Raw genomic sequence first — 23255 nt, 5'->3', positions numbered from 1 at the left:
TGAAGACTTTCCCACGGGCCGAAGTCGGGATACCATCCAGAGCTGTAGGCCAAGCTTGCGGGGTACGTCGCTGAAATGCGTGATTGGTCCCTGCCAGTGAGGTGCGACATGGTCCTGAAACAAGCCCGGATCTACGCCTTTTAAGGACCTGCTCTGCCGTGAGTACAACAAGTGGCTGGCGGCAGAAGACCGCGAACTTACGCCAACCGGACCTGTCAAAAGAGCCTCCCTGACGGCTGCATGTGGTTGGGTGCATTCGGCGTGGGCTGCTGTTCCACAAGATGTCGTAGTGTGGTAGTCTGCCAAATGTGGAATTTCGCTGGACGACGACGCGCTGTGGGACCGTAGCACCAATGATGCTGGCAGCACTGGTGAGGACGATGGCACAAGTGAAGATGAGTAGTCCGATGACCATGCCAGCTAATAATAAATTTTCGTTATGGAATGCGCCCTTGGGTATGCTCTCTTTTTTTTTTCCTGTCGCACGCAATATGGGGGGGGTTGACTTACATTCGAGTTGACTTACAATCGTGTAAATACGGTACGCAGTTACAACTGGAGTAGAATGCCGCCCCCTCCCTCCCCTCCTTCCCTTCCTTCCAGTGCCTCGCAACGTTGGGTGGCTTGAGCATGACGGGAGACGGCGCGTTTCCTGCCCGCTTTCACCTCTTTCACGTGAGCAAGATTGAGCCGTGATCGCTGGCTCCCCTTGCATACCTTCACTCGCACATACAGCGTAGGGTGTGTGGCGATGGTGTTATCGCCCTTGTACTTTATACAGAAACTCACGACGATGCCAACGGCGAAAATACACTTGGAGTGTCCATTTAATTGCTATCGCAGTAAAAGCTTGTGAACGTTATCTCTGGCTGCAGAGAAAACTTGTTCAAGCAAGCCTTCAAACACAACCCTCAAGCGACTACAGAAACTTGGGCAGTATGATGAAGGAAAACCCCTGTGGCTTCAAATGTACACGATTCCTTGACCATCACAAGCCTCTTTGCAGAGATGTGAGGTCATTCAAGACCATCCTGGGATACTCACCGTTATTGGACGTGTACAGAATTAAACATTAATTCCTCACACACTTTAGTGAATCCTGTTTCCGGTGATTTATTCCGGAAAACCCCGGTCCAGCTGGAGAAATCATCTGTGAGTGCCTGCATTTGGATGTGATGATTTGTAATCATTGACATGTCTATAGTCGGATACAACTTTAGAAAAAAGGGACGTTTACTCTTCCGAGGCGGATGCACACGAATATCCCCCAATGGGCGCGCACTCTGGACTAACGTCATCAGCCGGACAGCCGGTGACATCGCCGACGGAGAAGATGCCCGTCCGCGCTTCGAACTGGGCGAGGTCACGTAAGCTGTATGCTTCAGCCCCTCGTCAGAGTGAATTCCAGAACTGTTTGTGATGATCTATCATGCCGCAAATATTACTGCGAGTTTACGATGCGGCATTTGTGCCGCGTGCGTTTATTCTGAGCCGTGATCCGGCGAAGGAACATTGCAGCAAGAATTGCTGGCGCTGCGCTATGCTTTGCCTGAAAACAGGATCCCTCGGTGACCGCTACGAACACACATCCTGCGTATTTGTTTCATGTTTTCTTTTATTTCGCTCCCGAGTGAAGTTACGACGAGAAAAGTTTTCCAAAGACTGGTGCCTACTGTTAGCGGCGGGTGTGTTTGTGTACTGTGTCGCTGCGTTTTTCGTCGGACGAGGGGAAGTAATGGAGCAAAACCATTCTCAGGAGAAATCAGAAAAGTTTGCACGCATGAAACAAACCTACAAGCATCTCAGCAGAAAATATTTGCAGAAGAAGCCTTCAACGCAAAGATTTGTCATCGTCAACTTAGCGTGAACGATCATTGTCAGCAGTGAGATAGCCGAGCGTCTAGCGACGGTGTTCGGGCGTTGTGTAGCACAGTCGATTGATTGCTGTCCACCAGTGCTCACTGCACGCGCAAGCTGTAGAATGCGTGCTGTGAAGTTGTGAAAACACAAAACCAAAAAATATAAATTTTATGTTATTTAAAACCAAGAGTGTTCATTTAAAATGATGAATGAAGCATTTTTGTACCTCCTTGCCTTGACCGTATTCTCGCCCCAGGTTGCAATAAATGCATTGTTTTATATAAGTACTTTTTCAATAGCAACTGATTTGTTTTAGGTTTAGAAAAGGAGTAGTAAATGTGCCGTGTACATGTAAACAAGTGCAAAAGCCATGCAGAGCTGCTCTTTTTGTACATTTGTCACTTGCAATGAAGCTAAAGAGCAGACAACGGGCAGCGTTGTAGAAGGCACGGGGTTATTTTTCTGTCGCTATCCGGCATGTGCTGTAGCACATGAGAGCTCTACTAAACCAGTCATCAAAATACAAAAGTCTTTATTTATACCAAGAATTATGCATTTCAGGAGCACGATTTTTCGAGCGAGACTATTTTAGTCGCGGAGGCAATCGGCTGTTGCGCTTCGGTCATCTGGGCGGGGCCTCCCCTTTTTTTTAAAGCTGTATCCGACTACAATCAAGTTTTATATGATCATGCACGTGCACTTGACAAAAAGGAAAGAAAAAAAAGAATAAGATGGCCGTTTACAGAGCACGTGCACGTGCACGTGATCCACCAGAAGAAAAGACAAAATTACTTTGAAAAAAGGTTGCTCAAGTAAATGAAAAACGTCACTGTGTTCATTGTCAGTTTTGTTTGTAGAAAATAAAATAAACCAATGGAGGTTCCTCGGCCCTTCGTGGAACTTAGCAGGGTTCCCTGGGACCAACATGCTTGAGAAACCCTGCCCTATCTGAATGCGTCTTCAACGCTTTCTTCCTTCATAAATATTTGTCGTGCTATATGCAGGTCAGTCAAGGAACTTCTGCGTCATTTATAAATAGCGGCCAACTGACAGCCGTTTCACTTTTAATGCAGTCGAGGCTTGTTAAAATGGACTAATAATTCAGCAAGAAAGGTCCTTCATATTCTAAGTTGGTTCTATCAGAAGTTAGGGCCGTGGTATGCTGTGAAACGGTGGAATGTTGCATATACAGTGCAGTCCACTTATAACGATACCATGTATAACGATATATCGGTTATAACGATGGGTCGACATGAGAGTGTCATTTTATGCATTAGGTCTATGGGGAAAAAAACCATTTATAACGATAGGTTATTCACCGCATATCGGATATAACGATCAAAATTTTGCAGTCTGGACGGCGTTTTCCGTGCCAAATAATCGTAACGTTTGCGTTGCTTAGTTCCCTGAAACGAACGATGTCGAGACGAGGCGATGTTTACCTCCGTAAGTTCGTATCTGCCGCCATTACCGCGCAGCGCGTCTCGCCCCGCCCGCGCACGAGTAGGCGCAGCCAACGTTTGCGCAGCGCGCCACAAGATGGCGCTAGCTGCTTCATGCGCGTCGGCCACAGTCGCTCCGAAAGAGAGAGAAAGAAAAAAAGAAGCGACAAGCAAAGCGGCGCGGTGGCGCCCGTCCCGCGTCTCTCTCGCGATAGCAGGCTGACGCCACCGAAGCAGCGTGCAACCAACGGTTCAACCCAGTTCGAAGATAGCGCCGACAAAGCGCAAAGCTGTGTCGCTTGACACGAAGATGGATATTTTGCAGGACTCTCGATGCGGCTTCAAGGTGAGCGCCCTCGTGAAGAAGTATGAGCTCGTCCAGTTAACGATATCAACCATCTTGAAAACCGGGAGCACCGCGATTGTGAAGGCAGGAGCTATCAGCGGCCATTCCGATCAGCGGAAAAGGGGTTAGAGACCCCTTGTACGCCGATGTTGAAGAGGCGCTTTACCAGTGGTTCATCACCAATGGCTTAAAGAAGGCGGGCTTTGTGCGTAAGGACGAACTTCCCCAACCCGCTGAGACCGACCCGGTGGAAGTCGCTGACCGAGCTCTGGGAGCTCGTTCCTACTGGTGACACAGGTGGTGTGTCGAAGGAGGAGTTTTTGACTGCAGACAGTGCTGCCTCGTTCTGCAATGAGGTCACCGACGAGGCGATCGCCGAAGATGTGCTGTCTCGACAGACGCAAAGTTGTGCGACGGTGGCGACGGCATCAGCGACAGTGACAACGAGATCGACAGTGGCTCCTTGACCTCGACCACGATGTCCACGCAAAGTACACTGTCGTCGATCGACTCCTTAATTGATTTTATGCATGCTAAAGGATTGCCGCCAGTGTTCGCGCAGCAGCTGGAATCCATGCACACCGCGGTTGTGAAGCTGAAGCTGCCGCAAAAGCAAGTGCAGATTTCGGACTATTTCGGCGCGCCTAATCCTTGACACGGTCATTGGCGCTAGAAATAAAGTTTGTTTTTCACGGCCTACTGTATACATCATCTATTCTTTAGAGCAAGTAGCGAATTCGAGTTCAGAGCTGCAAAGGTAAAGAGCGCAAACGCGTTTAAAAAAAAATTTTTTTTTTTTGATAACTGCAGTCCAGATATAGCGATCATCGGTTATAACGATCATATTTTTCGTCTTTATCGATATCGTTATAAGTGGACTGCACTGTACAGTCAACTTCCGTTAATTGGACCTTGGCGGGACCAACAATATCGATCAAGTTATCCGACGGGTCGAATGAAACAAGATGCAGAAGATGTGCCAAAGCACACCGCTGATTTGTTTGGCAGTATTTGCCCGATTGTAACACGCCCCCGAATCAAATGCACGCCAGCTTTCTATGTGTCCCAAGCAGAAAACTAACATAGACATAACATTAAAGCTCCTAAACAAAATAGAAAACTAACGTGCACCCGATTTTCAGAAAGAAAAATTAACAAGGGTCAGTATGTGTGGCACAACGAAAAGTGATAGGTATAACATTAAAGGGACACTAAAGCAAAATATTAAGTTGAGCTAGATCATCATCATTTTCTGTGTGTCAGTATATAAATTTCTTGTGTAGAAAATTGCCGTTGAAGGTCCCACTGGTGCTCCTCAATTTGAACTGTCCGCACCAAAGTGGAGGACTTGGCGTGGTATCCACGCGACCGCCTTCCATGCCGTTGTTATGTCTTTGGCAGACTGTTTGTTCATCTCTGTATACGAAGCGTACTGCTTGGTAGGTGCAGTTATTCAGCTTGCGTGAGTCGCTCTGTGGCTCTGCTTAGGCTTAGGTTATTGGTTACGGTGACTTTAGCCTCCGCGGTCGGAGCTGGAAGGGTGGTCAATTGCCACACATTGCCACCTCGGCAGCTGTGAAACAGAGAAAAGCGATGCCACTCGCAGTGGTGGGTCGCGGCCACTCTGTGTGCATCAAGAGGTGCTGACGCCACACACATGAGTTACCGTAGTCGACAACAGATGGCACCACTTCAATTTCCTATTTGCATCATTTTCTCGCTTACAAAAGCTCTGTTTTCGTGGCGGATGAAGAATTTGTTTTTACAGAAGCCTAATCTTTCAATCTAGCTCGACTTAATGTTTGCCTCTAGTTTCCCTTTGAGATGTAGGAAGACAGCGGTGTGGATTAGAGAGCAATAGGGGTAGCCAATATTCTATTTGCAATTAAGAAGAAAAAAATGGAGCTGGGCAGCCTATGTTATGCACAGGGCAGATAACAAGTGGTCTGTTAGAGGTACAGAATGGGTGCCAAGGGAAGGGAAGTGCAGTCGAGGGCAGCAGAGAACCGGGTTGTGCGATGAAATTAAGAAATTTGCAGGCATAAAGAATTATCTGTTTTTTTTAAAGCCAAAACCACGATCTGATTATGAGGCGCGTCATAGTGGGGGACTCTGGAAATTTGGACCACCTGAGGTTCTTTAATGTGCACCTAAATCTAAGTACAAGGGTTATTTCGCATTTCGCCCCCTTCGAAATACGGCCATCGTGGCCGGGATTCGATCTTGTGACCTTGCGGGCATAAAATGGGGTCAACTGGTGCAAGACATGGGCAATTGGAAATTGATGAGAGAGGCCTTCGCCCTGCAGTTGACGTAAGATATGCTGCTTCTGATGGCACTGAAACATAATTTCATCTTTTGCTGCACCTAACAGGGCTTGTTGGTGTCCTACACAACTGGTGGCGATTCCTTTGAGGCGCACTTGGCGCCACTGAAGCGGTGGCAGCCGGGCAATCAAGAAACGGCTGCAGCTCCGGCCCTGGCTCGGCTTCGATTTATCTCCGTGGGCACGGAGTATGACCCGAAGGAGCAGTTGGTCCGAGACATTGCACGGATTCTGGGACCTGACTCGTCACCTGGTGTCCTCCATTCGTGGGGTGCTGGTCAAGCGGTTGCGGTCACCATTGTCTGGGTGGATCCGGCCAAGGTGATTGAAGTGCACTTTTATTTTCATAGGTTGGCAACACAAGCCGATAATCACTCATACTCACTAACATTTTCGCTAGCTGTTTACAGTCTACGGCCAAATTTTATGGGCCGTGGTATCTGAGAAAAAGCTGAATATCTCTGCAGCCTCACAATGCAGCCTGGTACAGTAAAACCTCGTAAACTGTACCCACTTAAACAGCAGTTTTGTTTTAAAGGTAGTAAAGTCAAATCCCCAACTCAGTGGCCATTGAACATAATGTGTTTTGTATCCGCATAAACCATACCAGCTTATTGCATATGTATCAGTAAACACGTAGTGTTTCCACTTTTCGTCGCGCAAGCACAACATCAATTTGGCGCTGGGCCAGAGAGTGTTGTGGCGTCGAGCAAACAAGAACTCGCGTCATTCCGAAGCTCGGATAAAAAGCACCGGGCGCTCGGCATAGAACAAAAATTGGACATCGTTCGTGCTATCGAACGTGGCACGAAAAGGTCGGCACCGGCATGTGACAGGGGTCTACCGTTGACTACGGTGTGTGGTATTTGGAGTGCAAAGAATTTTCTCGGCAGCGCTGCTGCAACCACGAAGGGTGTCGGCTACGAGGTTCAACTTTTCACCATCGTTGCCTCTGCTGTTGCCGAAGTGTCGAATAGCAACAGTGATGAGGACGACACAGAAAGCAACAGCACGGGCGATTCAAACCTGACAGTGGCAGTAGCTGCACATTACGTCAGCCTCATGAATGCAATCGTCGTGACGAGAACGGCACCCCGCAAAGAAAAAGGCGCCTCGCGACTTCTGCAGCGCTACTGCCCACGTGCACAGAGAACATGCAATGCCAACGAGGAATCTGCCATGCGAGTGTTTGCCGAGAAAAGGGGGCTGCCTTAAAAGCTGGCTCGCAGCTTCAGAAAGTATGAGGCCGCTGTCGTCGCTGCTAGGCCGCCGCGCCATCAAATGGAAATAACACTTTTGTCGCGCGAAGTGAATAAATACTGCAAGTTTTTTCTCCTTTCATTGCACTCTCTCCGAGTTCTGTTTTTGACAGGTAAGTGCCCGATCTCATGCCATTTCGGTTAAGCAGTACTACCGTTTGGTACATACTTTTTCTGAGCTCCAGCCAAAAACGGTTTAACGTGGTTTCACTGTATTCGCATTTCCAAGCTCTGCTAGCACAGTAGACCCATTAATTTGACTCTGGTTAATTAGATTTTTCGGTTAATTCGATCCCGACCTAAGGTCCCGACTGGCGCCCGTACATTTCTAAGGGCCCAAACTTTCGTTATTTCGATCTCAAAGTTGTCCTTCGCCAAATAATTCGAACTTGACTGGTCAGTTTCGCCGCAATACAGCCGTGTTATGCAGTGAAGCATACCAAGAATGGCCAGTGGCCACTGTCACGGGACATGGTCTGCGTTTAATTATACAGGTGCACACGCGTCGTCTCCGGTCACACTACGGGCACCTAGACGCCTTATAAGCGTACTGGCAGCCATTCAGAGCTATTCCTATTGTTTTTGTGGAGATGTGAGCCATTGTTTTGCCCGCCATGCACGTCTCGTATATGAAAGGTCTGTCAACAGGGCCTAGTATGTGTTCCTCAATTGCACGTGCGCACGCGCCTTGTACTGAGAAAAACCATCTGCGTTGTGGGAAAGCTAGCGAAAAGAAAGGACGAGAGTATTCATACGGAAGCCCAACGGAAAGCTTTGTGGTCGGGTTTTCTGTGTAGCTTCGTGCTACAGTCGAGTGGATGGGAATTTTCGTGTTAACATACTTTATAATACTTACTTTTTTGCTTACTTTCATTGCATTTAACCCAGGTGGTCGCTGGATCGTACGAGGTCCAAGTTGAGCCGGGGCTGCAGACGCTGTTCCACCGCCCTGAGTTCCGGAAGCCCCTTCGTCCTGGCGCCTGGACCGTGATGCTGTTCCACCACTGGTCCCTCGTGGCTCAGATGCACTTCCTTGTCTCTCCGGTCGCATATCGCGACGGCAAGAAGCTGGTCTCGACGACAATCGCATCGCAAGCCAACGGGGGGCCTCGGGGTCCTTACATCGGGCACGATCTGTCTCGCGTAGAGGAGCACTTGGGCTACTCGGCCGAGACACGCCGCACCCTGCAGATGCAGGCGGACGAGGATGCGTTGCTTGTGGGACAAGACCTGGAAAGATGGATTGACGCCCTGGTGGCTCAGTTCTGGACGTTTCGCGTGGCGTGTGCCGCGCCTTCCGAGTCGAGTCGAGCGTGCAAGTCGTTGACGCCGTGCAGGGAAAGCGGATGGAGTTCGTACTGGCCAGACCCAACTGTGGAGGTCGTGGCTGGTACGTGAGGCTCTGCAGTCTCCTAGATGTTACTGTGGAGGATCTAGGGCAAGTGTAGAACGGCAGGTTCTTTTTCTCTTCTTTCCGTTATCTATGATTGCCGGCAGAGGTGGTTCGCTTTTTGAAAAAGCGAGAAAGGACCTCTGTTGGGTAATGAAGCAACTCTGAAACGTTTCTCGCCAGTATCAGCATGTAAAGAACATATGCTTATAACGAATATCGCATGTAATGAAGGTACTTCTGTGTCAGATGTGACTTCGTCATAAGGAGGTTTGAGAGTGCCAGTGTAGGTAGCTCATGGTAGCTTCAGTCCAAAGATGAGAGAAGACAAGATTGAGCGCCGTTTTCAGAAGCTGGGTCCTACTGTCTGGTTAACAACTGGTATGGGAGGCTACGCTGTCGATACATTACTGTAGACTATCTAGAACAGAGGTGTGCAACACGTCAGTAGTCTGCGTACAACTCGTGGAATCTTTCCATGCGGCCCTCGAGGCTCTCCGTGGGCACGAAGTCTCTTCCCCCTGAGCTGCCAACTCTCGGGCAATCCTGTCAACTATTTCCTAGATGCATGGCAGTGCAGTCAATAGAAGCTGCATGCAGTTACATAGCCCCAGTAACCTGATCCGAGCTTGAGAACCTCGGCCTAGAAGCAGACATCGAGCAGCATGCTTGCTTTTGTTGCGTCTCGGACATAGGAGTTAGCTTAGGAAATTATTTGGTTTTGATGAGGCAAAAGGAAAAGCCAGATGAGGGAGTGGCTACCACATTCATTTAAGTTAGCACTGAGGTAATGCTTTAGTAGTTTCTTATCATTTTGTTGTTCTTGTTTTGCTTGCCTCAATTTTATTTAACTCAGCTGGTCGCTGGTGACCCAGGGTTGACTTTAGATGAGGCAGAATGAAATTCACTCTAAGTTTCTGCCCCCCTTTTGGGCTTCATTTTGAAGGAGAAAAAATTCTCTCCATAGTCTTCTTGTGTCCTTCCACAAGCAGAAGGGAGAGGAATTGCTGATTTCGGTTCATCGGATTTTTTTTTTTACATCGTTGAGTCAATGAGCAACGCAATAGGTCAACAAGAACACGCAGCTGGTCAGCAGAGACCTGCAGTGGTTGTCCGGTGGTGCAGCCTTGCCTATTCTGTACAAAATGCTTTCCGAGTTTGGTTTCTGCAAGCAGTATGTGATGTCGTACAGAGGGAATCAATGGACCTTTTGGTAAGCTGGCAGTAGTTTCTGGCTTGACCTGGGACTTCAAGCTACGCCGTTGTTGAGGTGATCCTGTAAGCCATCTAACCTGCAGCTCATATTCAGTGGTGTCCCATGTACTGCTAATGCTAGCTGACATTTTAAATTAATAAAGAAGGAAAGAATAACTCAGGGAAGGTTGTAGGGGTCTAATACTCGTGCAACACGGGCAAGTCTAATGCAGGTATGTGCCTAGAATGCCAAGTTTCTAAATGCCAATACATTGAAAGTTTACCGCTAAATGCGCTTCTTTAATGGCATTAAACGTCACAATGATGACTGTAGTGAATGCAGTAAGTTTGCTTGCTGATCGTAATAACTACAAAAATGATTTAGAGTGCGAAAGTTAAACATACGCCACTAAATACATCAGTAGGCACGTTTTGTGTACACTTACTTCAGTTCATTTCAAAAATTATTTCGCATGTGCAGGCATAACTGTTACCATTAGGAGTGCGAGCGTGCACTTGACGGCCAAGTGAGTTATAAGACTGCACTACTCTGCAAGTGACGTTGGGCCTTAATACCATTCATATGTTCGTTTGGCACTTCGCAAATGGCATTTAGCAGTTAATGTCATATTTTAGTGCCCTTAAGAAACTTGCTACGACCTTGAAATTTTTAGTTTGCCGAACGCCAGAACAATGTAGCAAGAATCTTTGACCTCGAGCCTGGTGGTCAAGGTTGAAGAGGCTGGACATTAGTTTATTCTTGTGTTTGAGTGTAAGTTAAAAAACAATGCTGAAAAAATTAACAAGAATTGACTAGAAAAACAAAAAGCATGCATTTTATAACTGTGGCATGCACCTGTGAATTTGCTTACGATGAGCAGCTTTTTTTCAGACACTCGAGGTGTTTGAACCGTTACCGAGGAAAAATATTTGGAAAGTATTTTTGTGTTAATGCGATTAGCATTCTTAGGATACATCTCGCACTTTTCGCCGTGTGTGTGTTTCTGACCCAGGCAAGAATGCATGCAACGCCGTGCTTCAGCTGAAGGGAGGCTGCTCGCCAGGCCGGGTGCAATGTTTCGCCACCTGTACAGTACGAACAGGTCCAGCTCTCGCGCGTCGTGCTTGTGGCGGCGGGGCTGTCCGTCTTTATATTGACAGTTTGATGGGGTCGCGGAAATGGGGTGGTTTGCCTGCTTGCAAACTTGCAGCTTTCTTTCCCAGTGATCCATCAGAAAGTTGAGAGTTCAAAAACAAGCAAACCGCATCATGAACACGATGAGAAAGAAGACTCCATGGTCACAAGGAGCATTGCGCCGTGCCGTCACGTTGCTATGCCGTGCTCTGCCTCACCTCAAATGGGCACTTGCCACCCAGGAATGTGAAAAAAAAAAAAAATGCAGGCAGCAGCGTGCTGAGCTGCTCGCCGCTGCTACGCAGTGAAGGCAGAGTGGAGGCCTGTGCCACTCAATTGGAGCAGATGCAGCAATACATGTGATAGCATTGCGCTGAGTAACTATCACTAATTACACACCGATCATAAGAAAGTATGCTAATCGCATCAACTTCGCCAGTCGCCTCCAAAGGATGGATGTGCTGCCTAATTTTCTTGAAGCTTTTGCACAATAAGGGATCTCGGAGCAAAAGAGTCACAATGTTCCCAACTCTGACACACGGTTTGTCGATACCTGTGGAGATTTCTCCAGCTGACTTCTGTTAATCTGGGCCGGTATGAAGTACGGATTGCTTTCGCTCAATAGTACTCCTTTGCAACCGGCCAAACCCAGGGGTGAAAGTGGGCAGACTGGTCTTCGTATTGCAGACAAAGCGTGAAAAGGAACAGCTTCGGAACAGAATCATTGCACCATCCTGACATGATGTCTGTTATTTCACCTTCCTACCAATGTGATCTTGCTCGATGATCCCAACAGAAAGTCGCAAAAGCTTGTATGGAAGGGTGTGCTCTGATTAATTTGGTCTCGCAATGCTGGATCTTGCAGATTGTGCTTCTGTTATAATTGTTCTAAGATTCTATTTCCCTCCTTGGATCTTGCTTTGGGGAGACTTCTTGGGTAGACTTTGGGGAGACTTTGGGGAGACTTTGGGGGAACTTTTAGTGGCAACACATCACAGAAAGCCAGCAGTTACCAGTGCAGTAGAACAGCAGTGTAACAACATGGATATACCAAATTAACGCTTAGAATAAGTGAATTCAAAATTTGTGATTCTGAATTCTGAATTTGTGATTCTGAATTGTCAATGACAAGAGTAAGTGGCACCCTTTGGGTGCCACTTACTCTTGTCATCGACAGTTTGGCTTCACCACATTTCTTGCTTCAAAATCACAAAAAGCACGCATCTACAGAACGGATCAAGAATTTAAATTCACTGGCAAGTTTCCGAAGGTTTACAGAATGCGGACTTCAGCTGAAAACTCTCTGCAGGAACGTTGGATACGAGAACATCAATTATTTCATGCCTAGCACACTTGGGAAGCTGCTATCCAGCCACTTGAAGAATATTCCTGGTCTAATGCAGCGCGAAAAACGCAGAAAGATGCAAACTCGCTGTGTGACGACATAAAGATGCCGAGGGCGAACACCCAGCCGTCATACCTTCCCACTCATTTTAGTAAAGCACTTTACACATATATTCAACTTTGCAGAACTGGTCAAATCAGAATTGTTTCAAGGTGTGTGCAATGCATTTTAAATGTTATTGTTTTCATCAATGCCTACCTGTGCATGATTATCCATGCACATCCTGAAGGGGATACAAGGAAGGTGTTTTCCTGTCTATGATGAGGTTTCATAGTACACACTGGAACAATCGCAGAGTGTAAAAATAAAAAGTGCTAGCTGGCAACTGTCACTAGAAGGGGAACAATGCCATTCTGCTTTAGTAAGGAGAAAAAATACATAGAAAAAAAGATAGCGAGTAAGGAATAGGAAACCGAGACTAATGGATGGATGGATGCAAAACTTTAATGAAACCGAGACTAATGTAATTTTTTTAATAGTGCAATAGCCTCTGTTTGCTTTCTCAACATCATCAGTCAAATTGGTTAACGGCTAGGTGTCAATCCAAAACCAGGCAAGCACAGGCTCTCCTAGCCCCATGGCTGTCACCAACGCAGTGGCTCGCATCTTCATCTTCACTATGGGGGCTTAGTTGGCCCGTGAGTTGTGCGTAGTCAATCAAATGTTTTCTAGTCCTGCTGGATGTTTGAGTTGCGCGAAGTTTAGCGCATGTTTGTTGTTCTTCCGTATTAATGCACTTTTTTAACATTTTCTTCGTCTGGTAACGTTTTGCAACGAATCTAGCACCATGCTAGATGGTTTCTGGCATCTTATAGTGACAGCGGCAGTGGTTTTAAACCAGGCTTAACTGATCACAAAGGATGTGGCTAGCCAGTTCAATGTGAAAGTTAAACAATAATGCAGGCATAAATTTTCAAGTGCAATTAGACCTCATAAATTGGCCTATTTCTTGACAAGAGTGAAACTCCTCCTTCATTGAGTTGTATTGATGATGCCATGTATTTCGAAGTATCAACTGAAATGAAAGAAAAAAACAGCAATAGGCATTTGGCCTATTGGTTTGGTTTGGTGAAAGGGTCTAACACTGAAAGTGTTAGGCACATTCAAAGAACCACTAATGAGCTCTTATGCAGTCCAAGAGCTGCAGCAAAGCACGCACGGGAGGGCTGCAGACATTAATGTCACTGTTTGCCTTTTAACTCCCTACCCCCTCTACTAAAATGCGGTGGTCTAGTTTCTGAGAATGACACGTGCACGAGATTGTGACAACGACATAGTTCAGCAAAAAAGGTAGCGCAACATTGTGTGTCTTCAGGCTGGAGCGAAGAGCAACAGTTTGCCTGAGTTGCTAGCCGCAAGTAGACCTTAGAAGAGCTTTGCGTCATTTGCAAGCCACAGCTTCTCCACTTCAGCCCAAAAATCTTTGGCGCAGAACTGCAGTACATACTTTCAGTGAGAATTGTATGAAATTGTATGCATTGCACCATTGCAGGGCTAAGGACAATTAGTTTAGTTAACCTCCGATAAACAACACTCGTGACTGGCTTACTTGCTACGAACTATGCTGCTGAGAAATTCTTATTTGTGGTAAAAGTATGGTTAGTTTCAGGGCTTGTTACTGATGCCGACTTGCCATGTGAGCACAGCCTTGGCATGTTCACATCCGGGATGTCAGTTCGTGAGTCGTGTCAGTTGCATACCATAAAGTGCTTTTTATTCGCATGCTGAATGTTTCACATTTTTAATCCTAAGCACTATTGGCAGAACTCCCAGGCACTGAAATTAGTGAAAGAGCACTGTATGCAAAAGGGCAATGTTGTTTAGAGGGTCAGTGATTATTTACAAACTTTAGAAAAGCTATGAGAAGCATGAAAGTTAGACCCTTGCAGAAATTAGATCATTTAACATTGTCTATTCAGATTTGTTTCAAGATTTGTCAACACTGGCTTTGTAATGGAAGGTTTAGCACAGTTGAGGTAAGCTCACCTGGCTCCAAGGTGCGGCACCGTCATTGTAGTAAGCAGCCACTGTTATGCGGTGCTCCTTCATGTTTAAGGTGCTGTTGCAAATAATTCAGCAAAGCATGTAGTGTGTCAAGATTGAGGCAAAGCAAAAGACTTGATATGTATTTGCCTGATGCCTCTCTAGGCCATGTAGGTTGTTCATTTGCACACCCATAACCTTGCAGTTGTGGCCAAGCCATTGCTTTGCATTGCATTGCAGTGTACGAAAGGGACATCGAAAAAAATCTATAAAGTCTAGCTCGAGTTATCTCTCTCATTAAAATTAGACTCTTATCTAATTAGATCTGATGTTGGCGCCTGACTAAGAGTTCTACAGTAGGCCTTCATATCTTGCCCGCTAGTTTAAGTTTAGGTTCACTGTAATTAATGACCCTTAGTGTGACGATTTGGTCACCATCTGCAACGTCTTGCTTGGAATGAAGTGAACCTAAGTCGCCGTTTGCGTGTTCAACTCTTTTTTTATGATGTGCCTTCAAATCATATTGCATGTCATGCGGCAGTTTCAGTCAGAACTCCTGTGAATTGTTTGTCGAGTTGCCGCATTGGAAACAAAGCAATGTTAAACTTTCTCATTTTGCATAGAAAGTTGGGGTAACATTCTCCAATGTATGTGTTTGTGGCAAACGTCCTGTGTTATGTTAAAAGATCGCAGAGGAATCCAAACTCTTACTGTCTAGTCTACCATAGCATTTCTTAAAATGGCTTTTTGCTGTTTTTAGTATCGTGAGTAGGTAATAGCTCTTTCTTGACAAAATAACTTGTTTTTGTCCAGTAATTTTCCCGCGAGAGTGTGTGTGACGCTTGTTCCCCTAGAGATATTGTGGCTTTGTATTGTTTTTCATGTTGCCTTTGTCACGTCTTTGACCCTGGTCCTTTGTTCCACGTCCTCAAGTTCATGTGTTTAATGCTTACTGTGCTTCTGTTCGTAGTTATGTGTTCTGCATCACTCAATACATGTAACGTGCAGATCAATTTTCTGAAGTTTTACAAACTTGGGAATGTCAGAACCCTCTATATTGTTTTTCATGTGTTAAAAATTGATTTCTCATATTTCGTTGTTGGCTTTGTTAGGAGATAATCTGAGCTTTATGTTCTAGCAGTTTCTTTTTCAAGTTCTTACTCACGTTGTAGGTGTTTTTTTTTGTGCTGTGGATTTGTGCATTAACAGCCCTGTGGTGCTCTTCTATGAAATGATGGTATCGAAATGCCCGAACTCAGTAATATCGACCGTGCATGCATGTGCTCTCCGAAAGCCCCAGAATGCATCTTTCATGACGTCCAGGCACAGAGATTGCTGCAGCTTTTTAAAGAGGCTGCAGGTCATTCCAGCTTAAGCCGCAGAAAAAAAAAGTCATCCAATCATTTCTTTTATAGGCTTCATAGTTAACTGAGTAACGTGGCACCTCAGTGCACTGAACGTGCGAAACAATCAAGCACACTTTTCTGGACAATGAACTGACTCTCCTGGAACCATTGCATATCACATGGAGCTTTGCTGTAAGCAGGCCCAACATGCATCGAATTTTGGTAGCCTCTTGTACATAGTGTTGCTTGTGTGTGACATTTGTGTGCACATAGTCGTGCCATACTGTAGTCATGTTATGTAGAGTTAACCACCCACACGCTTCTGTGTGCTTAGTTTAGTTGTTTGTTGGCTTGTCTTCAGTACTAAGCAGTTTTTCTTAGTTTGTTGTTCGTAAAGGTGCCATGCTTTACATGTGTTGGTTTCTTTTGTTTATATTTTGTATATAGCCATGCTGTGATGAAGTGTCACCATTAGAATTACTCATCGCTTTGACACAGGCTACTGGGCTATTCTAGATATGCCTCAAGCAATACGTACCTCTCTCATCAAGGACAGTGATGTGGGGCTGCTCGCTTTGCAGTTGCCACTGTAGTCTTCAGTTTCGTGAAGATATGTAGTCTTCATCAGATATATAGTCTTCACCATAGTCTTTGACTTGGTCTTCAGTGCAACAGGCAACTTCCAATGTCTGTAAGCTTCGTCCACACGTCTTTTGCCCAAAGCACTCACTGCAGGGCCATGTACAATGTGGTCTGCTCTTAGGTAGAACAGCTCATTAATGTTCAGCCCAACGTGCGCTTAGTCTTCTTTGTATGGGACAAAACCAGCTTAATGCAGAGGTATCTGCCAGCCTTTGTTTAAAATTTAAGCTCCTGTAAGCATTTGCATACGTGCAAGAGTTACACAATGTCACAACGGCACTTGAGCAGTAATGAGTAGCTGTATAATTCAAGAGCAGGTAAACATGTGCTGACGCTCTGTGTACACTTTGTGAACTTTCTAAATACAACAAAAAGTTCGCCGAAAGATGTATACTTCGAACTGTCCGACCGGTGGGTAAAAAAAAAGTCAACCCTGAGTAAGTGTTTCAACAAGGGGTCTTGCCTACACTCTGATGAACTCAGATCAACTTGAGGAAGACAAATCCTTTGCCCTAACCAAGACGAGATCCCTTGATGAAGGCAAGTCCACTTGTAGAAACATGAGCTCCAGACTAAGGTTTTGTTGTTTAGTCACCTGTGGGACACTTTGTGCGCTTCAGCAATATTTATGGCTGAGGAAGGTGGTGCTGGATGTGGTAGTTTTAAATAAAATCGGACTCCTTCACCCTGCGGCCACGTTATGTGACTTGAGCAATGGGACACTTTTAGCTGGTAGTTCTATAGTACTCCTTGCGATCCTTGTTGCCATATCAACAAATTTTGTTTTTACATTTGTTTTCTCAGCAAGTGCTCGCACGAGTTGAATGCTTGTTGTACACGTCTCCTATGTTGAACAAATTTTCGGTCTTCCTTTCTTGGGGGGCCTTGTCTTCTTCTTGAAATCGCTGTATTTGTAAGCTACCGCGTGTTGTGTGTCTCGTCTTGGTCACAGCACTCGAAATGAAAGAGAGATTTCAACTATTTTTATGTACTCTGAAACTACCATGGAAATGCAGTAAAATATACACGTTTTATAGAGTGACAATTCGTGTCGGTGTCTTTGCTTCGTTCCTCTTGTGGTGTTGCTTAGTCCAGCAAGGTAACATGCTGTGTGCTTATGACCAAGGTACCATGTTCAGTCTGTTTATGAAACCTGATATCTGCAGAATTTGTGACTGTAAATGAAATGCCAGGAAGGATTAAAAGAAATTATAAAAGCCACTATGTGGCAGCTGCACTGTAAAGTGGTGATAAGTAATAGCACTTTTATCTGTTGTTTTTGCAGATGCATGTAGACACGTAACCGTAAGTGTATATGAATCACAGCTGCCGCGAAAAAAAAAAATTGAAAAAAAGGAAGACGGCAGAACAGACCTCACAACAAAGGTCGACGTTAATGTGATTAACATTGAAGCAGTGTAGCGACATGCCGTATTGCCGACAATGAAACGTGTGTCATGTGTGAGACGTGTATGTATACCGTTTTATTGAAGGCACCGCTGGATGGATGGACGCTATGAGCATCCCCTTTGGAACGGGACGGTGGGTTGTGCCACCAAGCTCTTGCTTTGATATTGCCTAATATCCTACCTATGTTAAAAAAGAAACAAAAAGTAAAGGAAAAAAAAACCACGATGAATTCCAGGAACCATACTTTCTGAACCCCTATTGTGAACTTTGTTCCTGCATGCCTCTGTTGTTTGTCGTTTGCCTACTTCCTCCAATATTCCAATCGCCGCTTACCAATCTTTGCTGCGGACATGCTTACTTTCCCCCTGCTCTCCCTGAACCCAAGGGCTTCAAGGAAGCCAGAGATGTACCTAAACCGGCTGCTGGGCAGGCATCTTCACATTCTAATAAAACATGCTCCATTGTTTCCCTAGTTTTACCGCAGCAAATGCATGCTTCTTCTTTATATCTCGCTTTATGAATGGATGTTCTAAGGCATCCTGATCTCGCTGCGAAAAGTAATGAGCTTCCCCTTGAGTTATAAATTGTTTCTCTCCTGATTTTGTTTTTTCTTCCCAAGTAGCTACTCACGGCCGGTTTTTTCTTTTCCATTGCCCCCACCCATGGTATTATCTCGGCTTCTCTGACTTTATGCTTGACCTTCTTTGTTACTATGTTGCTCACCAGACAGGCCGCATACTTGCTGGTTCACCTCCCTGCCTTTCCTGTCCTTGCTCTTTCTCTCTTATTTCTTTTCCTCCACTGTGAATCAATGTTTTTCCTGTACAAATACCTGAACACTCTCCCATCTCATTTGTTTTTTTCCATATTCCTCAGTCGCTCTTCATAATCAATTTTACTGAGCTTCCCTCACCTCAAAGCTTATTCAGCCCACGTCACCCTGCACAGCTTCTTTCTCCCCCTTCCCTTTATAAATTAAATTCATTCTACTTTATCGCCAACTGTATGGTATTCGTCTATTCTTTAAAGTTTTTTTCATTGGTTTCAACAGAGCTTCCTTACATTTCGGTCCTAGGACCTAGTAATCAGCCTAACGGGAACCTCACCTAGCCCTGTGGCTGGGCGCTTAGGAATTTTCTATTTGGCTTTCTTGCAGTTGAAATTTGTCAACGCCAGCTCCTTTTCTACCTGGTTCTATTTCATGCTCATTTTTTTCCTCAATTACAACCTCGTCATGTCCTTGATGCGGCGGAGGCGAGCGCCATCTGGAGGTGTTGCAAGGAACCGGGTGCGTCGCTCCGTGGCGTCGCGAGATTTCTCGCGCGGCGGCGCGCGAATGGCGGACGCCGTGGCCGGTCTATGAATAGTAAAAACGCTGGAAAAGGGGTTTGAGTTTTCGTATTGCAGGATTATGTTTTCTCGCATATTCAACTTACAATCCGACGCTATCATGTCTGTAGGTTGCGTGTAAGTCGTGTCGTACTTAACTATTTTCTACGTATTTTAGCCTGAGAAATTCGATTACTTCAGTAACTTCCTTGCGCCACATGGAGGGCCTGGGTATGTGGGGTTCGAGATTTTTTTGCCGAAAGGACGTCCGACGCAGGACGCCGACGCCGGAACTTCTGTGGCACGGGGCTCTCACCAGGCCCCATAGCAAATTTTAGTTATACACTGGAAGTTACGTGTCCTCTAGGGAGCGTTCTGCCGCAAAACTTTTTCATATCTGCTCATTAATAGCCGAGGTAGAAATATTTCAGTGCCGCGAACCCATGATTTCAGGAGGTGCGCTCCACTGCATAGCGTGACTCTTCACTCGCCCCGTCCAGCCTCCGCAAGCGAAAATCCTTTCCTGCGTTCTCCCATACTGGACCTCGAGGATCACGTGACGCAAACGGCACGGGCCCCGCCTTCATTTTTTTTTTTTTTTTGCCGGCGTTGCGCGCGAGCTGTTGCGATGTCTCGCTTCCCGCAGCGCATACTTTTGCGCGCTGTGCAGAAGGACACATGACTAGCGGTGCAATTCAGTACTGCACGAATACTGAGGCAGAACAAGCGGATTGCAGAGCACGATCACGGCGCTGGAACATGGTCGAAAATGGCCTAGCTTCGGTACCTGCGCACGTGACTGCATGACCGTGGGAACAAGCAGACGAAGCGGAAGTAGATCTCTTACTTCGGTGCGAAGTAAAACAAAGAACACGGAGACATTCCGTTTGTGTATTTTATTAGTTCTATCAACCTAAATTTGTCAATTCAAGCAACAGATCACACGAATAACAGACGGTGCCTTGAATAATTCTCGAAGTCACGTGCCACCACGAGCGACGTCACAATGCGGACACGACTATGTCACCGTCCGGCTTGGAGCGCGGCAGCCGCGAGGAGAAGGAAAAACGGCGTTCGGTTTGAAATTTCCGATCTTTCCGTGGATGCAATACTTTGCAGACACGATCGTTAGCGCGCACTGTATGCTCTGCGCTTAGTTCAAGATGGCTTGACCTGGTGAGGGGCCCTTTAACGCTATCGCAAAATATTAACGCAAAATATTAACGCAAAAATATAGTTCTTCACGTCATATGGCGCAGAGTGCTTGTGAGCGGCGCGGAAGGTCTCGAATGCGGCGTTTCAAACCATCGATAGCGGGCGTCCATTTTTGCTTTTTACTTTGATGATCGCGAAACTTTCGGAGTGCGTTGAAAAATAACCGCCTGGGGGAAAAATGCGAACTGCTTAGGAAACACAAATACAGTTATCCTTCACGTCCGATAGCGCAGTGTGTCTGTGAGCGGCGCGGAAGGTCTCGAAAGCAACGTCTTAAACTATCCTTAGCAGGCTAACGATGCCCGATGGGCACGGTACGGAAATGGTTCAGGGTGTCCACCAACCGGGAAAACAGGGAATTCTCAGGGATTTTGAGTAATCTGGAAAAGCTCACTCAGGGAATTTGTGCCTCTATCAGGGAAAATTAGCTGTAATTTTATTGAAAGGGTCGAAAGTCGCGGTAATGCTGGCTCGAGCAAGACAGGAATCGTAATTAATCATCTTTGACGTCCTGTCGTCGGCTGGAGGAGTTGCCAGTGTATAGTCAACGACCGACTTTCCGGATTCCCGATAATTTGGACGGCTTCGCGGAACCACCACGAACACCATAGAGTCAATGTATCAGAACGTCGGAAATTTCGGACGCAAGAACTCTTCGCCGTATAATTTTCCGGATGTTTTGCCGTGACCGCAGGTCCGAAACAGCATTAATCAAAGCCACCACTGCTGCCATATTGATTACCTCGCCGCCTGAAACCGGCGCTCTCGCACGCAGATCAGCTGGCTGCCTTAGCCACCGCTGCGGCAGCGCTAGGCCTAGCTGCTTCTTCGTTCGCTATGAAGCTTCTTGCCATTGGGTGCCTTGTTTTTTATTGAAAGAATTCGCTGCTGTCAGCAATGCCGCGGACTCCGTCCTTGCGGTCCTCGCGATTGGCTTAGAAGCTTGAATAGCAGGGTGCGTTGCGTAATGCCGGTTCCCGAAAGTCAGCTTCGCCTCCGTACGGAAATGTTACTTGGTGAAGCATACGCAAAAGTATTGCAGTGAAGCGTAACAAGCGTGGGAAGGGGCTATTCCCACGGGACACAGTATGTATTCCTTAATTATACACACGTATTTCCTGTCACAGTATGAGCACCGGTATGCCTACTACGTGTACCGACAGGCCTTCAGAGCGTTTTCGAATGTGCCTGTAGAGGCTTGAGCCCTTAAGGGCAGTAAATGACATGCATTCATTTTTTTCCAACTGGCCGACTCTTCGGACGTTTTCGCGGCGAAAACGGGAGTTCGAAAACTAGGATGTGGACTGTGCGACTGACCAAGAAGATGCTTCAAATGGTCCGTGGAGCGAACGAGTGACGGAAGGAGTACAAGAACAGAAAGGACCTACACATTGAGGAATGAACGGGAAAGGAAGTGTGCTGCCGCCGTTTTGAAGGACCTTGAGCTCTAAAAACGAAGTGTTGGCTGATGCCGAGATGCAAGTGTTCCTTATCCAAACCAAAATAAACTCTGAAGCAGTGAAACAACAATGAGGCGTCGTGCGCGGGCTGAGAGTATGTCAGGACAGTTGAGGTTGGCTTACGAGCTGTTGAGAGAGAATCTAATTTTGTGACTAAGTTCGGGCCTCATACCACTGAGCTTGCTATCAGTTGATAGTAATAGTTCCTGTTCGAAAATATTTGCTTTTGTATGCATCTCCTTTTCTATTCGTATTTGAGACAATGTGCGGCTCAATTTGCAATTTTTTCGAAGACATTTTATTTGCTGTGAATTTTACTAACCCCTCCCTTCTATTCTCTTCTTGAATAACATGAACACTACTCCTTAGTATTCAAATTGGATTGAGTCGTTTTTTTTAAAATTTTTTTGATATGCTTACCAGAAAGTGACCGCATCGGGCGATATGGTTTCAGCTCGTCTTGACATAAAACAGTTCTGCATCACTCAGGGAATTTTGCAAAGGCACTCAGGGAAAACCTGGAAAACTCGGGGAATTTGGAAATATCAACTTGGTAGACACCCTGTAGGTAACGTCGTCGTTCATCATGAGGTGTGTTCTGCCGGATTTATTTTGGTTCTCTGGTGAAGAAACGATGCAACTTGTTCTGTTACCACCTGGGCCTATTCCGAAGTTGATGCAGTCGAGCGTACAGCGTCTTGAAGCACTAGTTTGCACGATGCACGTGAAAGGCAGTGGTAAAGGTTGACTATTCATGCGCCTTGTTCCTGCGTCTGCAGCCTAGTGGAAAATGGCGGAGGTGCATATGCTATATATGCAATGCGTCGTATAGCGCCGATCGTCTCAAAGAGCTAGCTGGCGTTTGCACGAGGAGAAGTACGCGTGAAAAGACAAGCAAACTGAAGTTGTGGCTTATTCGCGGCTCCAAGCAACCCTCGCAACCTAGCGGCCGCGCCGAGAACTAGCCGATCCAGGTTTAGGCTCGAAGCGAAAGATCGTCGCCTATCGCAGCATGTGCTGAACGCCTCGTAGTTGTCAAATCGTCGCGACGCCGCCGCGCACAAGCCCCAAAAAAGAAGACGACTGTCGAAATACTTTTTGTTGCGTACCATTATGCGAGTAATCGCCGTAGGAAGACAGCAATGTATGATTACATCGCTTACCGAAAGGAGCAGATGACGCGCATCGGAGACCGGCATGGATAAGAAACTTGTGCATTGTTAAAAAGGCGACAGAGACTATGCTGATTTGTTCGAAACTCTTCACTCTAGACAACGTTTAAATGTTGCTTGCGTTTCAAATCGCAGAGGGTACTTTGATTAGGCAGGCGCTTTAATAAATTAGTGATGTACGCGTAAGCTTCATTTGGTTTCTTTAGCTAATTTAGTTTTCTACGCCAGCATTAGCGTCACTAATGCTTTAGCTCGGGGGCTCCTTGCAACCGCAGTAGCAAATTTGATATTAACACGAAATTGTTAGAATGTTCACAAGAGTCTTGCAAAAGTCCTACACG

The 23255-nt window shown here is 46.1% G+C and overlaps 1 protein-coding gene across 4 annotated transcripts in view; it reads left to right on the top strand.

Moving 5' to 3' along the window:
• The window catches only part of oxt (Xylosyltransferase oxt), a 64740-nt gene that overhangs the window by 31589 nt on the left and 9896 nt on the right, over window positions 1–23255 (top strand). For 3 of the 4 annotated variants that reach the window (XM_050176827.3, XM_055069708.2, XM_055069707.2), the window contains 2 exons: window positions 6023–6295; window positions 8122–8623. In XM_050176827.3, coding sequence (XP_050032784.2) covers window positions 6023–6295; window positions 8122–8623 — 775 coding nt within the window. Of the gene's footprint in view, window positions 1–6022; window positions 6296–8121; window positions 17374–23255 lie in introns of those variants that run through there. The other variant, XM_050176826.2, reaches the window with a different exon arrangement.

This window comes from Dermacentor andersoni, chromosome 8, assembly GCF_023375885.2.
Source record: "Dermacentor andersoni chromosome 8, qqDerAnde1_hic_scaffold, whole genome shotgun sequence".
NCBI classification, from domain to species: Eukaryota; Metazoa; Arthropoda; class Arachnida; order Ixodida; family Ixodidae; genus Dermacentor; species Dermacentor andersoni.
This window is presented reverse-complemented; position numbering and strand designations above follow the sequence as displayed.